Source organism: Pagrus major, chromosome 22, assembly GCF_040436345.1.
Source record: "Pagrus major chromosome 22, Pma_NU_1.0".
Lineage (NCBI taxonomy): Eukaryota > Metazoa > Chordata > Actinopteri > Spariformes > Sparidae > Pagrus > Pagrus major.
In genome coordinates, this window is record NC_133236.1 from 17,392,602 (window position 1) to 17,413,769 (window position 21,168).

A 21,168-nucleotide genomic window follows, 5' to 3' on the forward strand; every position below is an offset into this window, starting at 1 on the left:
GTGGGATTGGAAGTTTCTGTAGGCGGGTGCAGATCGAGGCTCTTTTCCATTTTGTGCTTCTGGTATAAAAGAGTGCAATGTGCTGGGTTGGTGTTAAATTCTCTTGATAGGTCTGTAGCAGTCTGTTTGCCTGCCAAGCGTGAGTAGGAGGATCAATAGACTGTGGATTAGGAAGGCATGCATATGAGCCTTTTTCTGCTGAGAAAAACCTGAATCCAGTTTTTTGTTTTTTTTGTGGCCTGCTCAGAATAAGAGATACTTCAAAATGGCAGCAGATCAAACACGTAATGTTGCAGCATCTTTAAAATTCCCTTTTCACACTATATGTATCCTCTTTGTCTGCAGGTCTCATTCGACTGCAGGAGCTGATCAAGGCACCGTCACGATACAACATTCGTTTGAAGATCCGACAGCTGCCCACAGAGACCAAGGACGCCAAGCCACTTCTGAAGGAGATGAAGAAGGCAAAAGAGTTCCATGTCATCTTTGATTGTGGGCATGAGATGGCTGCCTGGATCCTAAAGCAGGTATGAGCTCAGCTAATGAGCCATGATAGTTCATTAGAGTACTTTCAAAAACAGAGCCTGGGGTATATTTAGGGCGCCCCACAGTGATAAATATTAAATGAAGAGATGCATGAAAAATTAAAATTGAAATGGAATTAGAAATTGTGTAACATATGTATAAATATGTGTATATATATGTGTTTGTGTATATATGTACATATGTATATGTGTGTGTGTGTGTGTGTGTGTGTGTGTGTGTGTGTGTGTGTGTGTGTGTGTGTGTGATAATTTGGGAAATTATTTGGAAATTATTAATTAAAGTCATTATTATGAAGGGTGTTCATTATTCTTTTATAAGTTATAATAATAGTTTTTATCAGAGTTCATTCAAATGTCTGTTTTTATGTCATAATAGCATTTCTCCCAGCGACACTATTCATAATGTCACTTCATGAAGTGTTTCCACCCTCTCAACTTTCAACCAGTCATATGCCTCTTAAGCTAACAAGCTCAACAGCTGCCACCAAATTTAGTCAGTAAAGCACCTGTTAGCTAACGTAACGTTAATGTCAAAGTAATTTTGAGTCACTTACATGGCTGCTGCTCTGAATAACACAGTACACAGACACAGAGAGTAACATCTTTCATTCACCCATCTAAAGAATGCTTCACATGCTACCCACCTAGCTTGCAACTGACTGAGGTTGGTTTATTAACTTACTCAGCGTCATTGACGACGCAGTGTTAACCTCAGTGACTATCGTTAGCCGGGTGACTCCGAGTTAAGCTACCTCAGCTATGTTTTGATTCTAACTCAGTAAAGATCAAAAAGACAAGAGTCTCTAACATTGCTAACATTAGTTCAGGCTTGAAAAGCTAAAGACAGACTATCTGTCTCTGTGTGCTGATTATTTACAGCAGCAGACTCTGATTCAGAATAACTTTGACATTGTTATTTTATTATAAGGGTACAAACTAACTTAATGCATAAATTAGCCTGTTGCTAACCATTAACAAATGGTAAGTTTTCCTACGATGACTTAATGTGATTCACACCTAAGAAATACATTCCCAGTCATTTCATACATTAATTGATCAGCTGGATAGGCTAGTGTATATAATTACAGTTACATAAATCAATGTTTATGTAAAACATAGGAAATTCAGCTGACTTGATGCATATAAATGAATGTATGAAGTGACTGAATTCCTTAACTGATGATCTGTGAGTCTAACTGTGGACTCATCACATAATGTTCATAACTTGTTCATGGTGAGCAACAGGAATTCATGACACACCCTGGATTAATTAATGCACTAAATCATCATGTGTCATGCATTAGATAAGCTTTACTTAAGTTTATGATTTGAGCTTTTATTTTGAAGGGTTATTTTGACAAGAAATGAAAGCTCATTGGTGAAAATGCAGATAAGATGTAAATACAATCTTGAAAAAGGAAACAAAAAAATGAATTATTTTATAACATTTCACATTGATATGTTGAGTTTTAAGAATTCCTTTAATCATTTCACACATTGTGAGTTCATTTATATATTTTGCGCAACTTATTCATATAATAATTGAATTCATGATGTCTATTTTACTGAACACTTTGTGGCTCCAAATCCACCTTTAAGTTCAGTACGTGAGCAGTTTATTAAGTTTATTGAACGGTCTGTTACATTTGTGTACACGTAATTGCATCATAGCGCTTCCTGAACTGAATGAACCTCAAAATGTACATTATTTACCCTCACAGAAACATAGACTCAGTGCTCAATAAATACACTCATAGTTCATTCATTATGAATATGTACTAAACCAACAAGCTCATATGTGTTCCCATTCTCTCTTTCTCTAAGCACTGATGCGAATGATTCAGATACCTACGTTCTGCTCTGTGCATCTTTAATCTCCCTGTAAAATATTGGATCTCTTCCACTGACCCGTCATAATGGATGCTCTCCATTGGACAATAAAGGTTTTTTAATTAGAAAGTCTAATTCTGCTCACAGGCATGTTAAATTCATTTAACAGAGGCACATTATTTATGAGAATGGAGGGGGGTTCTTATTGAATTGAAGTCTTCTCAGAAGCATATTGCACTGCATGAGTTCTCTATACAGCCGTGAGTCGAAGGGAAGCAACAAGAATGATTATTTATTGATGTTGAATATACTTGGTAGACGCCACGAAACTGTGTGTCAACAGCTCAATTCGGTGTCTCTTTCCTGGATTCGTTATGGCCACAGTGTTTTCTTGCCTGTGAAGAGCCGTAATAGTGCACTCACAGAAAATAACAAGGACATCAGAACGTTTATTTTTTGCCTTTTCACATCAAGCGGGAGCTGTGAAATAAACAAAATCACATCAGTACAAACATCACATGTTGTGCGAGAAATATCTTCTTAAAAATCCTTTTTTCACAACAGGAACAAGAAGCTTTAGATGTGTCATTGGAGCTGTTGTAAGATGTTGGTCCACTCCTTTTATTCATATTTTAAAATAGATTAGATGATGCCATTTCATACTTTTGTGTAAAATGAAGTCAATATATGTTTTAATTGTTTAATTATTTAATTTGAATTTAATACAAAGTAGTCTCTTTTAATCTGAAGCTTTTTCTCTCTCACCTTCCTTGATGATTAGATGTCAGTATCAGAGTGACTGTGCAAGTTCTTTTAAAGCAAAATGATGATCTGAATGAAAATAATAGAGTAATAGGCTCATAAAGTGATAAATCTTTGATTTCTAGTTACTGTTCTTTTCTCCCTGTAGGCACTGGCCATGGGTATGATGACAGAGTACTACCATTATATTTTTACCACCCTGGTGAGTACGCTGGCACCTCTTTTTTTATGTTGTCAAAATGCAATTATATGCAATGTTGTTTTATTATATATTATTTATTTATGTTTCTTATGCACTGCGCCGTCCGCTTGACAATGCATGTGTGCGGTTTGAACTGTTTTCTTTTCATTGCATTGCAAACAATCACGTTTTTGGCTTTTTGCAAGGCAAAGATACATCCATCTGTCAAAGTGTCTGACAGCCGTTTTTCTTCTCTGAGAACAAAATTAAATACGACTCAACCGGGAGGCAGTCGAAGAAAAACACGCCATTATTTTCGTTTTGTGTGAAGCGTTTTGAACCCGAGCTACAACCTGAGTGTGCGCTGATAGAAATAGATGGTGTTCAAAAGCCGACTCATTGTCATGTGGTTGATTTATAAATACACTCTTTGCATTTTAAAGGATCAGTCTTGAAACTTCTTCTAGTTTATTTTCTAAATTCTGTGCCAACCTTTTCACCCCACCTGCCTGTCCACAACCCCGCGTGTAGGAAACCAAAGCACTTGGATATATTTTATTCCGACTCTGGCAGCGATTGAAGTTTTCCAAAGTTCTTTGATCTAGCCACTACAAAGATTACTTGCCACGCTGCTGATGAACAGCAGTGCATCTTCACTGAGCCGTGGAGAACAGAAGACTGAGAGCTCTGATAACAGCCCTCAGCAAATGAGACTGTCACCCATTTGGTCCATTATATAACAAACAAATGGCATGCTCTGAAAGGCTGAGGAAAAGGTCTGACAAAACTGACCTAAAACAGACATTTACCGGTGCACAGGACACGTAACTACCCCTTGTTCGTCCACATAAGAACCTGGCTAGATGAAAGGGGAGTGAGTGACAGCAGGTATGTCATTGGGAAAAGGGAAGAGAATAGTGATTATAGGGCTGTTTCAGTGGCATGCTGCTGCTTGTCGGGGTGGAAACATGCCTACTTTAACATCAGCCAGTGTTTGGCAGGTTGGAGGCCGCTGTGCTGGCCAAAGCCGCTGTACACTGGTACTAAGCCATCCATGCTGCTTTCGGAATAGGACAGCAAACATTGACCGTGGCACCCCCATTCTGCGTCCATCACCTGCTGTTGCTCTGTCAACTGTGTTGCTGCATCCCAGAGACATCTGCCTGGTGAGATGCCAGACATGCTGTATGCAGGACAATTGGGTTGTCCTTTCACTTCCACATGATAGATGGCAGTCCACCAAAAGCCTGCCTGTAACCTTGAAAGCCTTGCCTTAATCAAAGCTACTGCCTCAGCATGAAATAAAATAACCCCTGAAAAACCTTCAGTGGTGCTCCTCTGCTCTTCTTTTGCTAAAGCTGCCACTCAAACAGAGCTGCGACCATCGAATAGAAAAAAGTAATCTCAACTATCTTGCTAATCATTGAAGTCACTTTTTAAGCAAACATTTGCTGGTTCCAGCTTCATAATAGTGAATAGATAGTAAATGAAGAGTTGTTGGATTGTAGTCTGTTGTTTGGACAAAAGAAGCAATTTGAAGACGTCACTTTGGGCTCTCGCACATTGTGATGAGCATTTTTTCACATTTTTTTTTAACATTATATAAACTAAAACCACTAGTCTCAAACTGTGTTGCGAGTTGCAATAGTGGTACACGATCTTCCTCTAGTGGTACCCAGAGGAATCCAGAAACTATCAAAATACTGCAGAATTTTAAGAATATTTGCCTTTCCTGTAGTATTTTTGTTTTAGCCTGTTACGTAGTCATGTTCATGTTCGTAAATACATCATCCATGATTAGTTACGAGCTTAACTCAAACTGTGATGGCAAGATAAGCGGAGGTAAAATTAAAAGTTCAAAAAACTACAAACTAAATGGGACCTGTCAGGAATAGAAGTGCAGTGCTGAAGGGGAACATTTTGAGCAGCCCTGTTGAACCTGAAGTTGTTGACAGTGAAGCCATCATGAGTGCTAATGGCTACTTAAGCGTCCATTGGCTAACATTAGCAACAAATGAAAAACAGTAAGCTTATTGATAGAGTAGGCCTACGCTACTATATTTTAAAGTTGGTAATAATGATGGGACTTGGACAGCCTAATATTTATTGAGGTGGTACACGATGTATAAAGTTCGAGACACACCGAACTAAACAATTAATCTAAAATGAAAATAATCATTAATTGCAGCTCTGCACCCAAATGACTATTGACGACAGATGAGAGATGTACATCATCAAATATGAATATTTTCTGGTTTCTTTACTCCTTTATGACAGGAAATTGAATATCTTTGTGTTGTGGACAAAATAAGAAATTTGACAATGTCATCTTGGACTTTGAGAAACACTGGTTGACATTTTTTCACCATTTTCTGGCATTTTAGAGACCAAACAACTAATGGATGAATCGAGAAAATACTACGATTACTTAACAATGAAAATTAGTTGCAGCCCTAAGTGAGCAAAGTGTCTCTGCATCTCTGACTGTTATCTTCATGCATCCAGGACCTTTTTGCCCTCGACATGGAACCGTATCGTTACAGTGGAGTCAACATGACGGGTTTCCGCATCCTCAACACAGAAAACTCTCAGGTGTCGTCGATCATCGAGAAGTGGTCAATGGAGCGCCTACAAGCCCCGCCCAAACCGGACTCAGGCCTGCTGGATGGATTCATGACGGTAGGCTCAACACTTCTTATACTGCTGAGGTAATGCATATGTTATGCTGTGTTTGCAAAAACACGCTTAGAGCTGCACTTCATCCTTGTGTGTCCATATGACCGAATCAATTGGGAGCCATATGTAATTTAACAGCACCTCTCAGGGTTTTATGCTGCAGGCACTTGTGTTAATCTAGAATGATCTTTATGAAGCTAGGTGACTGTAGATTGAAAAAAAAAATCAATTCTTTGAAATACACAATAATTTCAGAGCAAAATGAACGAGCAGCAGTTGTCAATCACGAGATCCGTGGCGCAGAGCTCCTGGGGTGGGCACACGAGCAGCATGAACGCCCTCTGCGTGGAGCCTTTGGGTTGGTGCTCCTGGGTCTAAATGCTCAGTAATGAGCCGGTGTGAATGGTAATAGCCGTTTATCTGCCCTCCTGCCTCTCACAACTCTCCTCTGGGAGCGTGGCCAAAATATGACAATCTGTCAGTGCTCATGCAGAGAGAGGGAACAAATTGGATGGAAATTATGGCCTTGGTTTTTTAGGATGGCGTCCAAAAAAGCATGGGATAAGGTGATTTGAAAGTGAAAAAGGGAATGGAGCTCGTCATGGACGTTCAAGGTCCTTCTCCGGGTTTGTTGTCGTAAACAGTCAATTTACTCCACCTCCCGCGCAACACCTTCCTTGCAGACAAACACCTTTTTTTTTCTCCGTCTTTCAGCCAGCCTTTTCTTTCTTCTTGCCAGATTTAAGATCGGGTATCTGAAATTGGTGTAATGAAAGAAGTGTCTTTACATCATAGACTGAGGGACAAGCCTTTTGAATGGTGCATGGTGTCTATTCATGTATCTGTCACAGCCTTAATTCGCACTTACATGTGATGAAAGATGGAAACACATAGCAGCAATAGAAATCAATGTGTTCCTTTCTTTACATAGCTATGTAAATGTACCACAGTTTACTCTCAAGTGTTGCCAAGAACATGTTGTGAATATAGAAATATTACATTTTATTTCCCTCAAACTAAAGTGTGTGCCTCCCTTTCGTCAAGCAAAGAAAAAAAGATTAATGCAACGCACAAAGAGGTTAAACCACTTGTGCTCTTTTTTCCCTCCACCGGAAATTAATGGACATTAGTGGAGAATGTTGAATTGATTAATTGCATTGCATGAATCATTTTGTCAGATCCTATAGTACATATTGACATATTTCACTGGACTAGAACCACCGTTGAATAATAAATAATAAGTCCGGAGGCTCATGCAAGTTTGATAAAGTACTTCATTAGAGTGCTCTATTTATGAATCCCGGCTCTGTTGTGTTTTATTCTTTAGAGTGTTTCACCCTAAGAGGATTCCTTATAATGAGTGACTGAAGAAATAGCAGCCTGAATATAAAAACATTGTCATTTTAATGTTTTAACAAGCAGATAATGGAGACAGTTCTGCTTGTGATTTAACAAATAGCCTCTACCTACATTTTAAATGCATCCGTAAGAATAAGATTTCTCTGTATCTCAAATACTGAATTCATAAGATATGCCTGACATATATGTTACTGTGGGATGAGAGGCCACCTTGAAGGGCATCGTTAAATGAAAGCAAGAGAAGGCTGCAGCAGTCAGCGTTTGACCTTCCACCCCCGACCCTCCCTCCGGCCTTTTATTCCCTCTCCTTTCATACCTTCTCCTTCTCTCTGCAACACAGAAGCCTTGCTGGGCTCTGGGCTTGTTTGTGCTCGGTGACCAGGCAACAGTTGTATAGCAGTGGTTACCAGGACAACGCCGTCCGTGTCACCTTGTGATTTCATGAAGGATTGATTGACTGAGATTGGGAGGAGGGAGAGCGGGATGGGGAAGGTGAGATTGTGGCAACAGCAAGAGGAGGGCTGATGAGAAAGAGGGGGGATGGGAGGATGTTCCGAGCGTTGAGAGGTGCATGCGATGTTTTCTCACGCCACAAGGCTCGCATTAATGCAGGGTAGTGTATAATCACAGTGACACTCTGTGCCCTGGGTGAGGCCGAGTGTTGTCTCAGGGAAGACTGCATAATGAGGAGTCCCTCCTCGGTCCAGGCAGGCTCGCGGCCACAAACACGTACGGCCTCTGCCTCCTAACTCTGTTTGTCAGGGGTATCTCTGACGTGGAGGGATGCATAATAACAAGGGGAGGATGCTTATTAGTTCAGTTCATTTGTGTGCCGACGTGCAAGTGTGGGTGATCTCGTCTGTTTGTGTCGATACTTGAACCGCATCCCCAGAGTAATTAGAAGCTCAAATTGTTGTAACCCTCCATCTCTCCCTCATGTGAATTAACAGCAGTTAGAGACCCCACCGCTAGATAGATAGATATACAGACAGACAGACAGACAGATAGTTTGTCTCGTCTGTGAATAATTGCCGCTTGCAGCTAATGAGATATTTGGTTTTAATGTTTTGTTGTAATTTGAATTCTTTTAAATCCCCATTCACAGAGCTAAGTATATCCTTGGATTTAATTGAGGAGAAGAGAGAAAAGAAAAAAAAACAGCATCCCAGTTGTGCTCCTCACTAAGGGCCAGATATTTTCTACATCTGCATCATTTCATTAATGTCTACATCTCAGTGCGCTATAATTACCACAACAGAGGGCTGGGTGTCTTCAACGCAATTGAAAATTCTGGTGTAATAGCTCAAAAAATAATGACTCTGTTATTAATAGAGAGCAGTCGTTTGCGTAATATGTATGACACGATGGGGCTGGTTCACATGGGACACGGTAAAAAAGCGTGTTGGTGTAACGCGGGCTAAATGCACTGGAAAAACACACGAGGATACTTCTAAACCTGTAAATCTGAGCAAATGTGACTAATTTTCTTCCTTCCCATCAGCAGCTACTTCTGAGATATCCTTGTGCAAGACACTTCACTTTAAATCAGCGCAAGAACATGCATGCTCGGCAAACTTTTCCGGGATACTGTAAATGATAGCTAATGACAAGGATTTTAGGAAACAACAACGCAGCATTTGTCTCTTACACAGAACTGTTAATTGCCTTTTTTCTCCCCCCCTTAAAAAAACATAAAACACTGTTTGACTGCACATAGCACACCAGGCAATCTAGTTTTGGTGGCATATAGATGATGAAAGAGGGGAACAGAGAGACAGATACACAAGGGAATTAAAATGTTGCATATTTTCCATAACTACGTTTTATACAGCAATACAGTATTCACATTATTGGCTTTCTGAAACTGCCGTCCTATACTCCCCCCATGATAATTGCAAAACAGGAATACATGCATGCAGGTACTGGGTAACCAGTAACCTTGGGGATGGAGCCTTTGGGGATGTCAAAATATGTCTCCCTTTTTAACCTGCCAACTCTCCCCTTCCACCCTGAGATCACTAATAGGCACACTGCTATCCTGGTCTGGATCCAGACACCATCTAATCCAGAACCAGACCCACAACAGATGAATTATTGAGAATTATTTCATTTTGAGAGAACATTTCCATTTCTATCGGTGCAGCTTTGCCAGCTTTTACAGCACTAGTGGCGCAGGGAACTCACAGATCAATTGCATGCATTGTAAATTACTCAAGTGATGCTACTCAGCCAATCAAATCAGTGTATTGCTTTAAGCATTGTGATGTCAGCCAGACAGATGCACAGACGAGAGACACTCAAAAGACTGTAAAAAATTAACAAACCGTCTTCTGCGTCTGGGTATAAAACTACCTGGATCTCCCAAATTGCTTCTGCTTTGTGCAGTCCATAGAGCATGTGCACGAGAGAACTTCCACTCTTGCCCTCTGCTAACATGGATGGAGATCTCGTCTAGACTTTCCAAATGTTATCAGGCCGAATGGGTCAAATATTGATTTTCAAACAAACCATTTCACAGAGGACACTAAAAAAATTGTGCAGCTGCTTCTTTCACAATGTAAACTTATGAGAAAAAGTCTTTTTTGACCCCTGCACATCAAGCGACCATATATAAATTAACTTCAAAGCCCAGTACGCCTCCTTCCTCCTTGGGGCTGGGTTGCATTAGCGTTTGAAAAACGGTTCCAACGTTTGCAATCTGCATGTAACACAGCCCCATCGATATTATTCTTGAGACAAAATCTAGAGCACGCATGTGGCACAATTCAAACGCAAGCTTGGCTGACTCCTTCATTAGACTTCTATATTAAAACAGTGACAATGAATCCTCTCAGCCACAGCTTGTTCGGGTGAACTCACTAGACTGTGAACACATAAACAGGTCGCTCGCCACTCCAGGTGTATTTACTGTTCCCAGTGGACGACACATTTAATTTGGACTGAACTCTGGGACCCGTTTTGTTAAAGCATGCAAGATAAAACAAATTATATTAAATTATATCAGCTGGTTTTTATGTAATGTGGTAGTAGTGGTAGAGGATTTGTCAATATTAGGATTGTGCCTTTAAAAAATAAAATTATTGAGAACTACAGTATGTATAGTTTTCTTTGACTTTTCAAATTAGGAAATACAGTCTGCAGTGTTGCAGAGAAGTGTACAGTGGGAACGATGAGTGGGGGGAGAGAGCCGGCACCTTGCTGAATTAACAAGAACTACTGGGAATAGAGTAGAAGCCACCCACACAGTGAGAGCAGGAGAGAGGTTAGCTGCTAGTTGGCAGCCACACTCTGGTTAGAAGGTGTTTTACCACCATGCCTGTTTACATACATGCGTGTGTTTGTACTGTACTGTATGTAAGTGTGAAGCACACTGAGCATGTAAGATGTCTGATTCAGTTGCCCACGTTTGGTTGCGCCTCCTGAGGGGAGGACTTGGCTCAGGTTTGGTCTCGATGGTGGGTTTGTTGTCGGGAAGCACGTGGCTGACAATGGGACGAGAATGCCGACACATGAATCCCTCTCCCAGCGAGCTCCATTCATACAATATTTCAACCAAATGAGGGTCCTCGGTGTGGGTATTGAGCCAAATGTGGTGTTGCCCAGTCAATATGATATTGAATTGAGGATACACACTGTAATTTAGCCCGATATGAATCACTGCACAAATGAGCTTTACTGGAAATTAGATTCAGTATTTGGGGATCCATTTTGTTTGTTCAAAACTGACTTCAGCTTTCTCCCTGCAGCTAAATGAAGTACTACAGTGGATTGGAAGTGCTCACATTAAATATCCACATTGTAGTTATGTGCAGCTGGTTCTGTTTGGTTCAGCAGACAATTGATTTATCAGCATGATTGATATTATTAGCAGATTTTAGCATCATCATGTTAGCTAATTAGTAACCAGAGATTTTTTTAACTGTAAAATGTCCTACAGTATCTGCACATCTTATTCATCATTAATACATGTATCTGTTTGTCACGTGTGTATGTTGTAAAAAACAAATATCAGCATATATATATATATGTCATGATGGATTTTTTTACTGAAACATACATTTATCGGCATGTGTCAGGCTCTAATTAGGTGCCAGTGCAAGCTGCCCTCCGGCGCTTTGATAACACACCTATTTTCTTGCAGCTACATATTATAGTGTGATGCTTTGATGTTGTATTTGATTCAGGATGGACAGAGCTAACAGACCGGGCTCCACACAGTTTCACAGGTTGGTTGCGTCCATTACAGCACTGTGATCTCCCTCCCTCTGATCCCAGTTGGCAGAGGAGAGAGCCTTTTAAAGACAGCAACTGTGGAGAGCAGACACTCGATGCCCTGTGCCGGGCACCACCAGCTGGGCTTGGCACAGCATCAACATTATTAGCACCGATGCTCCCTTGGTCCATAGAAGGCTTTTGTGAGTGCAAACAGCCAGCGGGAGAGAGATGGGAAGGGGGAGTTTAAAGAAAGAAATGTATTATCTTTTTCCCCTTGGTTTTGCTCCCTTTAACACATTTCACTTTAATGTCTCATTTACTGATTGTCTTTCCATATTTATAAAGTAATGCGAAAGAGAAATAAAGAGGTTTAAATGACAAAAAGAAATAACCTTAACAACATCGCCATACAGTGGCACACACACACCAGAAATTCCTCGACAGTAATGCAAGCAGGCGCCTGCTGATGTTATATAGGACAATAAAAGCCTGTGCAATCAGGGACTACAACCATCATCAGATCACTATCATGCAACTCCCCCCCGGAGGCGTGTGCAGGCAGCGGGAGCTGTGAGTGTCATGGTCACACTCATGCTCAGGGATACTGACTGGCCTCGGGATCTCTCTGCAAGTTATCATCTTTGAGAGCCCGGCCCACCCACACACCCACACACACCCACACACACCCACCCACCCACAGGCATACATTATACAGTATGTATATAGTATGAACATAGCGTGTAATCAAGTGGAATTGTGCATGCAAAAGAATGCAGTACATACTACACACAGACATAGGCCAACATCTACGGTCTATATAGGGTCAAACAGGCATGTAGACACAGAAGCAGATATGCAATCATACATGAGCAGTGGTGGAAATGATTTAAGTATATGTAAATATTCTGTATGAGAGGTAGCTTGGTCTGTGGAGTGTATTTTGAGCAGCACGGACACTGAATACTACTGAATGATCATAGAAATATTATAAGATAAGAATACTTCAGGCAACAATGTTTCTCTGTGATGCTGTTCTACTTTTGACCCTGCTACAGTTATTCGACAGATATATTTAGCGGTTATTATGCAGATTAAGGTCTGTGACACTTTCTCAGACGTAATGTAGGTGCTAACTACAAACAAAAGTCATTACATCATATCAATGTTATGTGTTGAAAATGTGTATCTTGAAGTAAACATATATGGAACACTGTGATCCTTCCCTCTCACTGAAGTTACATAGTGCAGAAACAAGTGATAGGGGGACAGAGTGGCTGAGACAAAGACACCATTCACCCTATTACAAGACACTGTACCATCATAATGATTTTGAAGCAGTTTTTTTAAGATAAAAGAGTTGCAGACAACTTTCCCCCTCCCTAGTGTTTCAAAGTGGTGTCACTGTTGCCGCCATTGGATAGCCTTCCATTTTCCAACCGCCAACATCACAGAACAAAACGAGAGTCAATTTATTCATTTAGTTTATAATGGAAATGTGAAAGCAGGTTGAAGTGGTGCCAGGCTGCATGGATCTCTGATCAGTCTTCATTTTCCTGGTAGATTTCGTGCCTGGTGGCAGAAAAAATATTACATCTATTCTACAGCCAATGTATTGTGCAATCAACATTTACTTCATAATGATACGTTAAAGCAGAACCGTGTCCATTGCCAGTTTAACTATTCAACATATTTCAAATTAACTATACCTCAGCTACATTAAAATGCCACTTATATGTTAAGTATTAATGATCCAATAACATTTCAATCTAATAGTGGTCATAATGTGTACTTTTACAAAGTCCATTTGATTATACTTCAGTACATTTGCAGTGGAGTATTATTTTATGCTGGGATATTGCCACTCTTACTTATGTAAAGGATCTGAAAACGTCGACACCTTATGTACATATACCAGTATGTGCATAGAATACAACTTTAAAGAAATTTAAGAAGACATGTCTCCTGTATGCATATATGGAAAACAAGCAGGAACACATCAGCATAAAGTCAACCAAAGATGTTGGTAGTACCTGTTTTTAAGTTAATAGACTCTTCCTACCAATGTATTCTGTAGAAGCCCCCGCAAAAAAAACGCTGTTTAGCAGCAACCCAGATGTAATTAACACTGCCCGTGCTGTTTACACTATGAATCAAGTGTTGACTCGCTCAATACTGCCTGCATCCTCTCTCTCTCCCTCTCCCTGGCCACAAAGTCCACCAGATGGTGGCGAAATGCACAGAGCTGTTCAGCCCTCCAACAAACTCTCCTCTCCTCCTCCACTCGATGGAGTCCAGCTCTAACCCCTGCCTGTCTCCAATGAAGCCTAGTTTCTAAATGACCTACCATTTAATCACAGGTCATGTTTTACTGATGTTTACAAGGGGTGTGAATCATAAAAGCTTTGTTGTTCCCGGAAATTTTAAACAGTGTGACTGATGAACTTACTGGAAGAAAAACCTGTAGAGTAGGCACCTACTAGCCTCTTTAGCTAAACCTAGCTGGAGGCTGATTAAATATGAGGAAAGGCCATCATGTTAAACAGCCACTTAATCAGATGTAGGTTAGGCAGCGTGGTGCTAATTAGAGTGGACTCTGAAGAGGACAGTGCTGCCAACTGCATGCTGTTGCCTGAAGGGTCTGGTGGGACACCACTGCTCAGAGCATTCACACCCCCTTTTGTCAGATTTAATAAAATAGTTAGGCATGCATCATGTTTGATTTTGCTTGTGTGCAGATACTTAGAACAAATATCTGTGACATTTTTAGCCATGCTAGCGGCATGGCTCAAGGCTATCGCAGTGCAGGTCTGTCAGACAGTTGGTTGACCGCTTTGGTCCGGACTAAAATATCTCATCAGCTGTTGGATTGACTGCCATAAAATTTGGGACACAAATATTAATGTTTCTGAGAGGATAAATGCTACTGACTTTGATGATCCCCTGTCTTTTCCTCTAGGACAGGGGTGCCCTTGAGGAGTTTTGCCCTTGGAGGACCAAAACTCAAACTTAATGGTGGGCGAATGGTCAAAAGCAAACGCTTATTGTATTGTAGTGTTAACATGCAAAAATTGGATCTGAAATTCCCTTAATTGACTGACTTACTGCACAAAGGGTCACTCTTCCCACCGTGCTCAGAATATAAAAAATAATTGATAATTATGGAACCTACATTTTAAAGAGGCAGTTTTACCTCACAAAAAATGTTATATAATAAATTATAGTTGCTTTTTATTTTATTTTTAAAAATAATTTTATATTTTTTACACTCGAAACATTATGAAAGACCAAATTTGCCTCAAGCTTTGTTTATGTAATGATCATGAGACGATAATTGCTTGTTTTCTTGAGATCTCAAGAAAATGATCTTGTTATCTCTTGTTATTCCATGATATTGACATAAATTACTTTTTTATCTCAAGAAAGCAAAATTCAACTCGTTATTACTGGAAACAAAGGAAATATGTTTGACCCAACCTTCCTTCCAGCCTCTGTGGTATTGTAATAATTGTGTCAATCCCTTTAATAATAATAAAAAACATCTTGCAAGACATCACATTTTGAATTTGTGACCAAATACCGTCAAAACTAACAACATTCCCAGCTGCACTTGGTCATTAGTGCTTATTATGCTAACAAGCTAAACTAAGATGGTCATCATAGCATCATCATCATCATTACCTGCTAAACATCAGCATGTTCACATTGTCATTGTGAGCAGGTTGGCATGCTGACATTAGCATGTAGTTGAAAGCACTCTTAAATGAAGCCTCTCAGAGTGGCAAGCGTGGCTGTAGACGCTTACATTTGTTAACTGCTAAATTAATACTTTGTGCTTATTGCTTTGCTCAAACTATTATTTTTTTTAGAGAGAAAATCTGGTGCACAAAAAGTATTTCTGGCAGCAGCACCGGTGGTTTGTTTGGAACAAACAGAAGAGGGACTAGGTAGTTATCATGAGCAGCCTGTGCATGTTTGAACTGCTTCTCCCATTTAGCTATTTAAACAAACAGTTTGTTTTCAATGTTTTATGAGATCGCTAACAATCTCCCCTTTTGACTTTTTTTCCCAAAGTTCAGATATACTATTTACACAATCCTGTGAGTATCACTCAGACATAGTGATATAACAATGCAGGGTCAGAGAGGAGGTTCATGTATCTCTCAGTATTTGATAATATACATACATCAGAGTTCTGCTCACGACTCCCACAGGACCCTCTCCTTTAAACCAAAAAACTCTGCAGTGTAGTCCTTCATCCCCCTTTAAAGTGCGCTTAAATCTACAATAAAACCACGAATGTGCTTTCACATAAATCCAGCACCATCAATGGATCTGTTACCCAGGGGTCCTCGTCAGAAGAAGCCAGCCTTACATCCCTGTGACAAAAACCTCATTTTGAAAAAAATGAAATGCAGCAACTCTGCTCTGTTGCCTCAGCATGTGGAAATGCAATGTGAGAAAGGGATTAAACCTCCAACGCACAAAAGAAAAAGAGGAAAAATGACAGTGACTGCACTGGCAAAGCCCCCCTTTTACCCACAATCTGGGCAACACTCGCACACAGCTCAGTGAAATACTGTAGAGAGCAACCAGGGAAGGCAGAGAGAAGACACTGGAATAAAGACAAAAGGGATAAAAGAGAGGAGTAGACAGAAGTGAAGGGAGGAGGGACTGTGGAGGGACTGGGGCAGAACACAGGCGGTCAGAAAGAAAAGGACGAAGGGAGACAGAGTGGAAAAGTAAGGGACAGGGAGAAAGATGGCACTACGCTGAGCTGCAGTCACCCGAGGGCTTTTTTCCCCACCAGAATGATCAGAAACTGGCTGCACTCCCTTCTTTGCTAGGAGGCCTGAAACAGCCATAATATGCCCCATAAATCACATCTCACATTTCAGAGTTTTTCCAACTGTTGTCTTTTCATTTTTGTGCTAGAAGTGAAAGTTTGCACAATTCTCAATGCACTGACTCAGTTTGCATCACACAGGGTCTCATGGTGCACATCAGTGTCAGAAATATATGGTGACTTTTTACAATACAATTTAATGACTATAATAGTAGACCTCTAAAAGGAGCAAAAACAGAACATTGCAGCCAAGTCACTAGAAAAGTGTTGGCATTTTAACGGTCCTGCTAACCACATATACGTTAATATGTACAATAGGCTTGTGTCTGCCAACAGCTTTGTGGTCTTGATACTCTGTGCTAAACGTAGCCGACAAAGGCAACCAATCAAGTTGGATCTTGCAAGAAAACCAGTGAAATCAATAATAACGTGGAAATAATGAAATGATGAAATAATGAGATCTGCCTGCCAGCACCTGTTAATCTCACTTATTTTATGGTATGTCTTGTTTGTTTGGTACAAAACCAGAAACATACAAAAGACAAGCTGACCTGCGAATAACCCACAGGAAAACCCCAATGTGCTGTATTTTTGTTCCCTCTGGACAAATAAATGGCAGCTGTTTCGAGTCGTTATGGTAAACTAAGCTAACTGACTGAATGCTCCAGCTTTATGTTGAACGGTTAGATTTAAGGGTGGTCTCAATATTCTGTTGCAGAATGAGGGTGTATATCCCAACATCCTCATCGTAGGTGATATAATTGGAAGTGTTATGCAGCCTCATTCATTGTCAGAGTCTCCTTTTGTTTGCGGTTAGCTCGCCAACTAGCTGCTCTTCAGGAGGCAGTATTTCCTTCAAAAGTGGGAATTCATCACTAATTATGTACAGACAACTCTCAACAGTGTCCATGCTCCCCATGGGAATTTCATTTTTGTCAGATAAAACAAATAGATAAAACATCGTCTCACTCAGTAGGGGAGTGAGTGAGATTGGGTATTTTGATTGAAATAGAAGCTCTGAATCATGGCGTATTGTTTACAGAAAACTCTACTTGACTAGTGAAGATTTAATTGCCAAAAATCACAAAGTTGAGAAACGGCGTAATTTATCTGACAGCCTGAAATTGTGACTCGAATAGCAAATACTTGCACCGACGGTGCAGTGAAGCAGCACAAATACATATAAACTATGGAATGAAATGAATAATTGCCTCCTTCTTCTATCAAATCATCAAACCCCATGGGTCTGTCTGTGATCTGAGGGCAAAGTGACTTCAGCTTCAAGAAAACAATGAGCTTCTCTCTCTCCCGCTGACACTGTGACTCTGATGCTGATGGCAATGCTGCCTGTGTGCGTGTCTGAGTGCATGTGTGTACGTGTGTGCGTGTGTGTTGTTGTTGCTCTGTGTCTGGCAGCTGCAGCCCAGCGATGCATGGTGAATAACAGGTCAGTGCTAATCTCATTAGGGCTAATCAGATGTATATGATATGTATAAACAGAGGAGTACCACTGTACACAAGCAGGCACAGTACACGTCCATCACCAGACGGCTAGTAGTGTGTACGCGCGTGTGTTTAGAGGAATTCTGGGAGGAGGATGACTGATTGAGAAGAGGTGAGAAGAGAAAGGGAGACGTCGTTTTTCAGGGTGCAACATTATCAGAGGAATTATGGAATTATGCACAGGTGGAGAGCTGGTGTGAATACTGATGCAGTGGAAAGGAATATATTTGTGTAAACACACACACACACACACATACACTCAGCAGGCAGCTCCAGAGAGTTTGCCGTTCACCTGTTCTAAATGAGGAAACTGCATGCAACTACGACAAATGAGGCGTGCCTCTGGGAAGCTTGCGGTTCGAGGTTTCTTCGCTACATCTGATTGTGCTCCTGTTTTTGTGTGCGGCGTACACACATCTCGCTAATTGGCTCTTGCGCATGCGTTAATGTCTGTATGTTCCTCATGTATCACGTTTATGATAAAGGGAAAGTGCATAGGCGAACTAAGAGGTAAATGAAGGTGCGGGAACGATGTGAGTCATTAAAAATGAAGGCAGACAGTGTCTGGACTGGTATTTTAATTGAAGCAGAAGGGGACTGTGTTATTTCAGATGTGGGTGTTTGACTGAGAGAGACAGAGAGTGAGAGAGAGACGGAGAAAGACAAGGCTACAGGAGTTTTGGGCATTTTGTTTGAAACCCTTTCCCCTCGCTGTTTGAGTGCCCCAGGGGTTCGAGATTGGTTTCACTTAAAGCACTTAAAACACCCCAAAGGGATCTGTGCTTGGCTCTGAAATAAATATCAAGATCGCTCTTGGATTGTTTTTAAATTGAATGCAATCTGCCAGAGCTGTGAGCCATCATTTCACGTTTTCCTCCCCCCTTGATCTCTCCGTCTTCCACTTGATGCCAGCCTCTCTTTGTTTCCATCACAAAGGGATTTTCAGGAATTGTTCTGCTCTGAAGGCAAGTAGGAAAAAGATCTTTGCCATATAAATCATTTGAGCCAGACAATATTTGATGTATCACGGCAATCAAAAGTTAAAAGATGGAGGAAATATATCCAGGAATGGTTGGTACGTCGGAGGAGTAAGCTAATAGAATGGCATAAATCATTCAAACAAAGAGGCTGATGGGTGATTTGGCGGAGTGGTTTGTCCTCAGAGTGAAAACACAGCAGTACGGCATTTATACTGTAAAACATCACATAAACTCCTGTTCTCAAATAAGCTGATGCTTCCTGCAGCCAAATCCATCTTTATGTTACAATAAACAAATTCCTGTCTTTAATGTAGCCCATATAAAACGCTCTTTACACTGCTGCTGATGAAGCATGTATATATCGTTTTTGCATCGCTCTATGAAATTGTCATTATAGCATGTTGTAAGGCTTTTTTTCCCCCGAGTGAAACAGGATACTGCACACATACTGTATATAAACCATCATACAGAAGTCTCTTTCGTTTAGACAATTCTCTTGTCAAGAGTCTGCTAAAATGTCCAATCCATCTATCCGTTACCTGCACCCACTGAGTCTTTTGATGGTCGTGGAGGGCTGGAGCCAATCCCAGCTGACATTGGTTGCACCCTGGGGACACTGTGCTAAAATATGCCAGCAGGTTTTAAAAGGGCAATTTTTATGATACGAACAGAATTGTAAAACATAAAAAAAAAATGAACTAACATTATCAACAGAGTGTGAAGAAACAACATTGATGACATTACATCAAAGACGTCTTTGTCTTGTGTTGCAGATATGTCTACTGAAGATAGCATGCTAACCAGCTAGCCCGAGCCCATCCAGTTTTGTAATACGACTTTTGTATTGCAAGAGGCGACAGCCCCCATTGTTTCATCTGGCAGATAAATACCGGCTGTTAGCGTAACAAAACAAACTCACAAAATGTCAACACATGAAAGCTCTTAGTTCTATGTTCCTTACTATACCGAAGTTCCTCTCGTTTACTCAACTAAGATGAGCTTAATTGCCTCGTTAACTCAACGTCAAACACACTTCATTCAAACTCAACATAAACTAAATTAAACTCACCAAAACAGTCTGGTTTGTCCGTCTCCAGTCACCTCTTCTAATAATAAATCCTCAATTCACGACTAAGATGTGAAAATATTCCAGCTCCACGTCGTTTTCACCTGCTGCAGATGTCCAACTGTCTGTCGTTTCTCTCACACTGCACGCTCCTCTCATCGTCCGTGAAGTTAGTCTTGTCAACGTCCATACTGTATCCCCTGTTGTCAAACTGGCCTCAGTCTGTCCTGAAGTCTCAGTTCAATCCCAGTTCAGTGTCCTTCAGTCTTTACTCTCACCTCAGGCAGCCGAATCCAGTTGAGCTGGACCCCGTCGCCCCGTGGTGACTCCCCCTGTGAACCAAGGTGACAACAACAGCTAACTGAGCTGTGATGATAGCTACCAAAGAGCAGCAGGCGTCAGTTACTTTGGTATCTTAAATCGTTACCCCCTTTGTTTTTGGAGTGACCATTGAATTCTGGCCATATTCTAGAAATTATACCTTTAATAATCAGGAATAAAACAGTATGAAAAGCACAGGTAAACTTCCAAGCAAAACTTCAAAACTCTATCAGTGTTAGTGATCTTTTGTCAGAAATTTTAAGCAAACAAGTTGTCAGATTTTTCTTCCACAGACTATATTTATACTGTATATATAATAACCTACTGAGCGAGACCCTGAATGTTGTAGTTTGACCCGAACGAATAAAGAGTGTGTCGATAGAAGAATAGAAATGTGGTGTCGATTGATTCTGGAAGGAAAGAGTCAGGGTTGTTGGTGGAAAGTTAAAAGGTCAAAAGCAAAAGTGAAGGGGTGGTAGAGGGCAGATTTTATTTGAATTGCATGAATTGCACCATGACACGGTCAAACTATTATCATTTCCAAAGTGAATTCCAAATGTATCGTGTACTTGTGAAGTAGAATGAAACTGAATGTGATTAGTACAACTTTTCTGAAATCGGATCGAGCTGTTTGTGAGAACGCATCTGTAAAACAAATAAAATAAGTCTGGATTCAATTTAGTTGCTAACACACTAATTGGATAATAGCATGTGATGAACTTTCCCTTCAGTGGAGAAAATAGTGTTTGGATATTGACTGTGTGTATACTCCCCCCACACTATTCAAGAAATAGATTAGCAGAATGGCTCTTTTCCTAATCAGTATTTGCCATGAAACCCACAACATTAGCACGCACACACACACACACACACACGCACACACACAC

General features: G+C 40.6%; 1 protein-coding gene across 2 annotated transcripts in view; it reads left to right on the forward strand.

The window, feature by feature from the left end:
• LOC141018492 (glutamate receptor ionotropic, kainate 2-like) overlaps positions 1–21,168 on the forward strand; it is a 75,819-nt gene that overhangs the window by 33,280 nt on the left and 21,371 nt on the right. For both annotated transcript variants that reach the window (XM_073493483.1, XM_073493484.1), the window contains exons 4-6: positions 346–527; positions 3,286–3,339; positions 5,824–5,997. In XM_073493483.1, the coding sequence (XP_073349584.1) occupies positions 346–527; positions 3,286–3,339; positions 5,824–5,997 (410 nt within the window). The remainder of the gene's footprint in view (positions 1–345; positions 528–3,285; positions 3,340–5,823; positions 5,998–21,168) is intronic.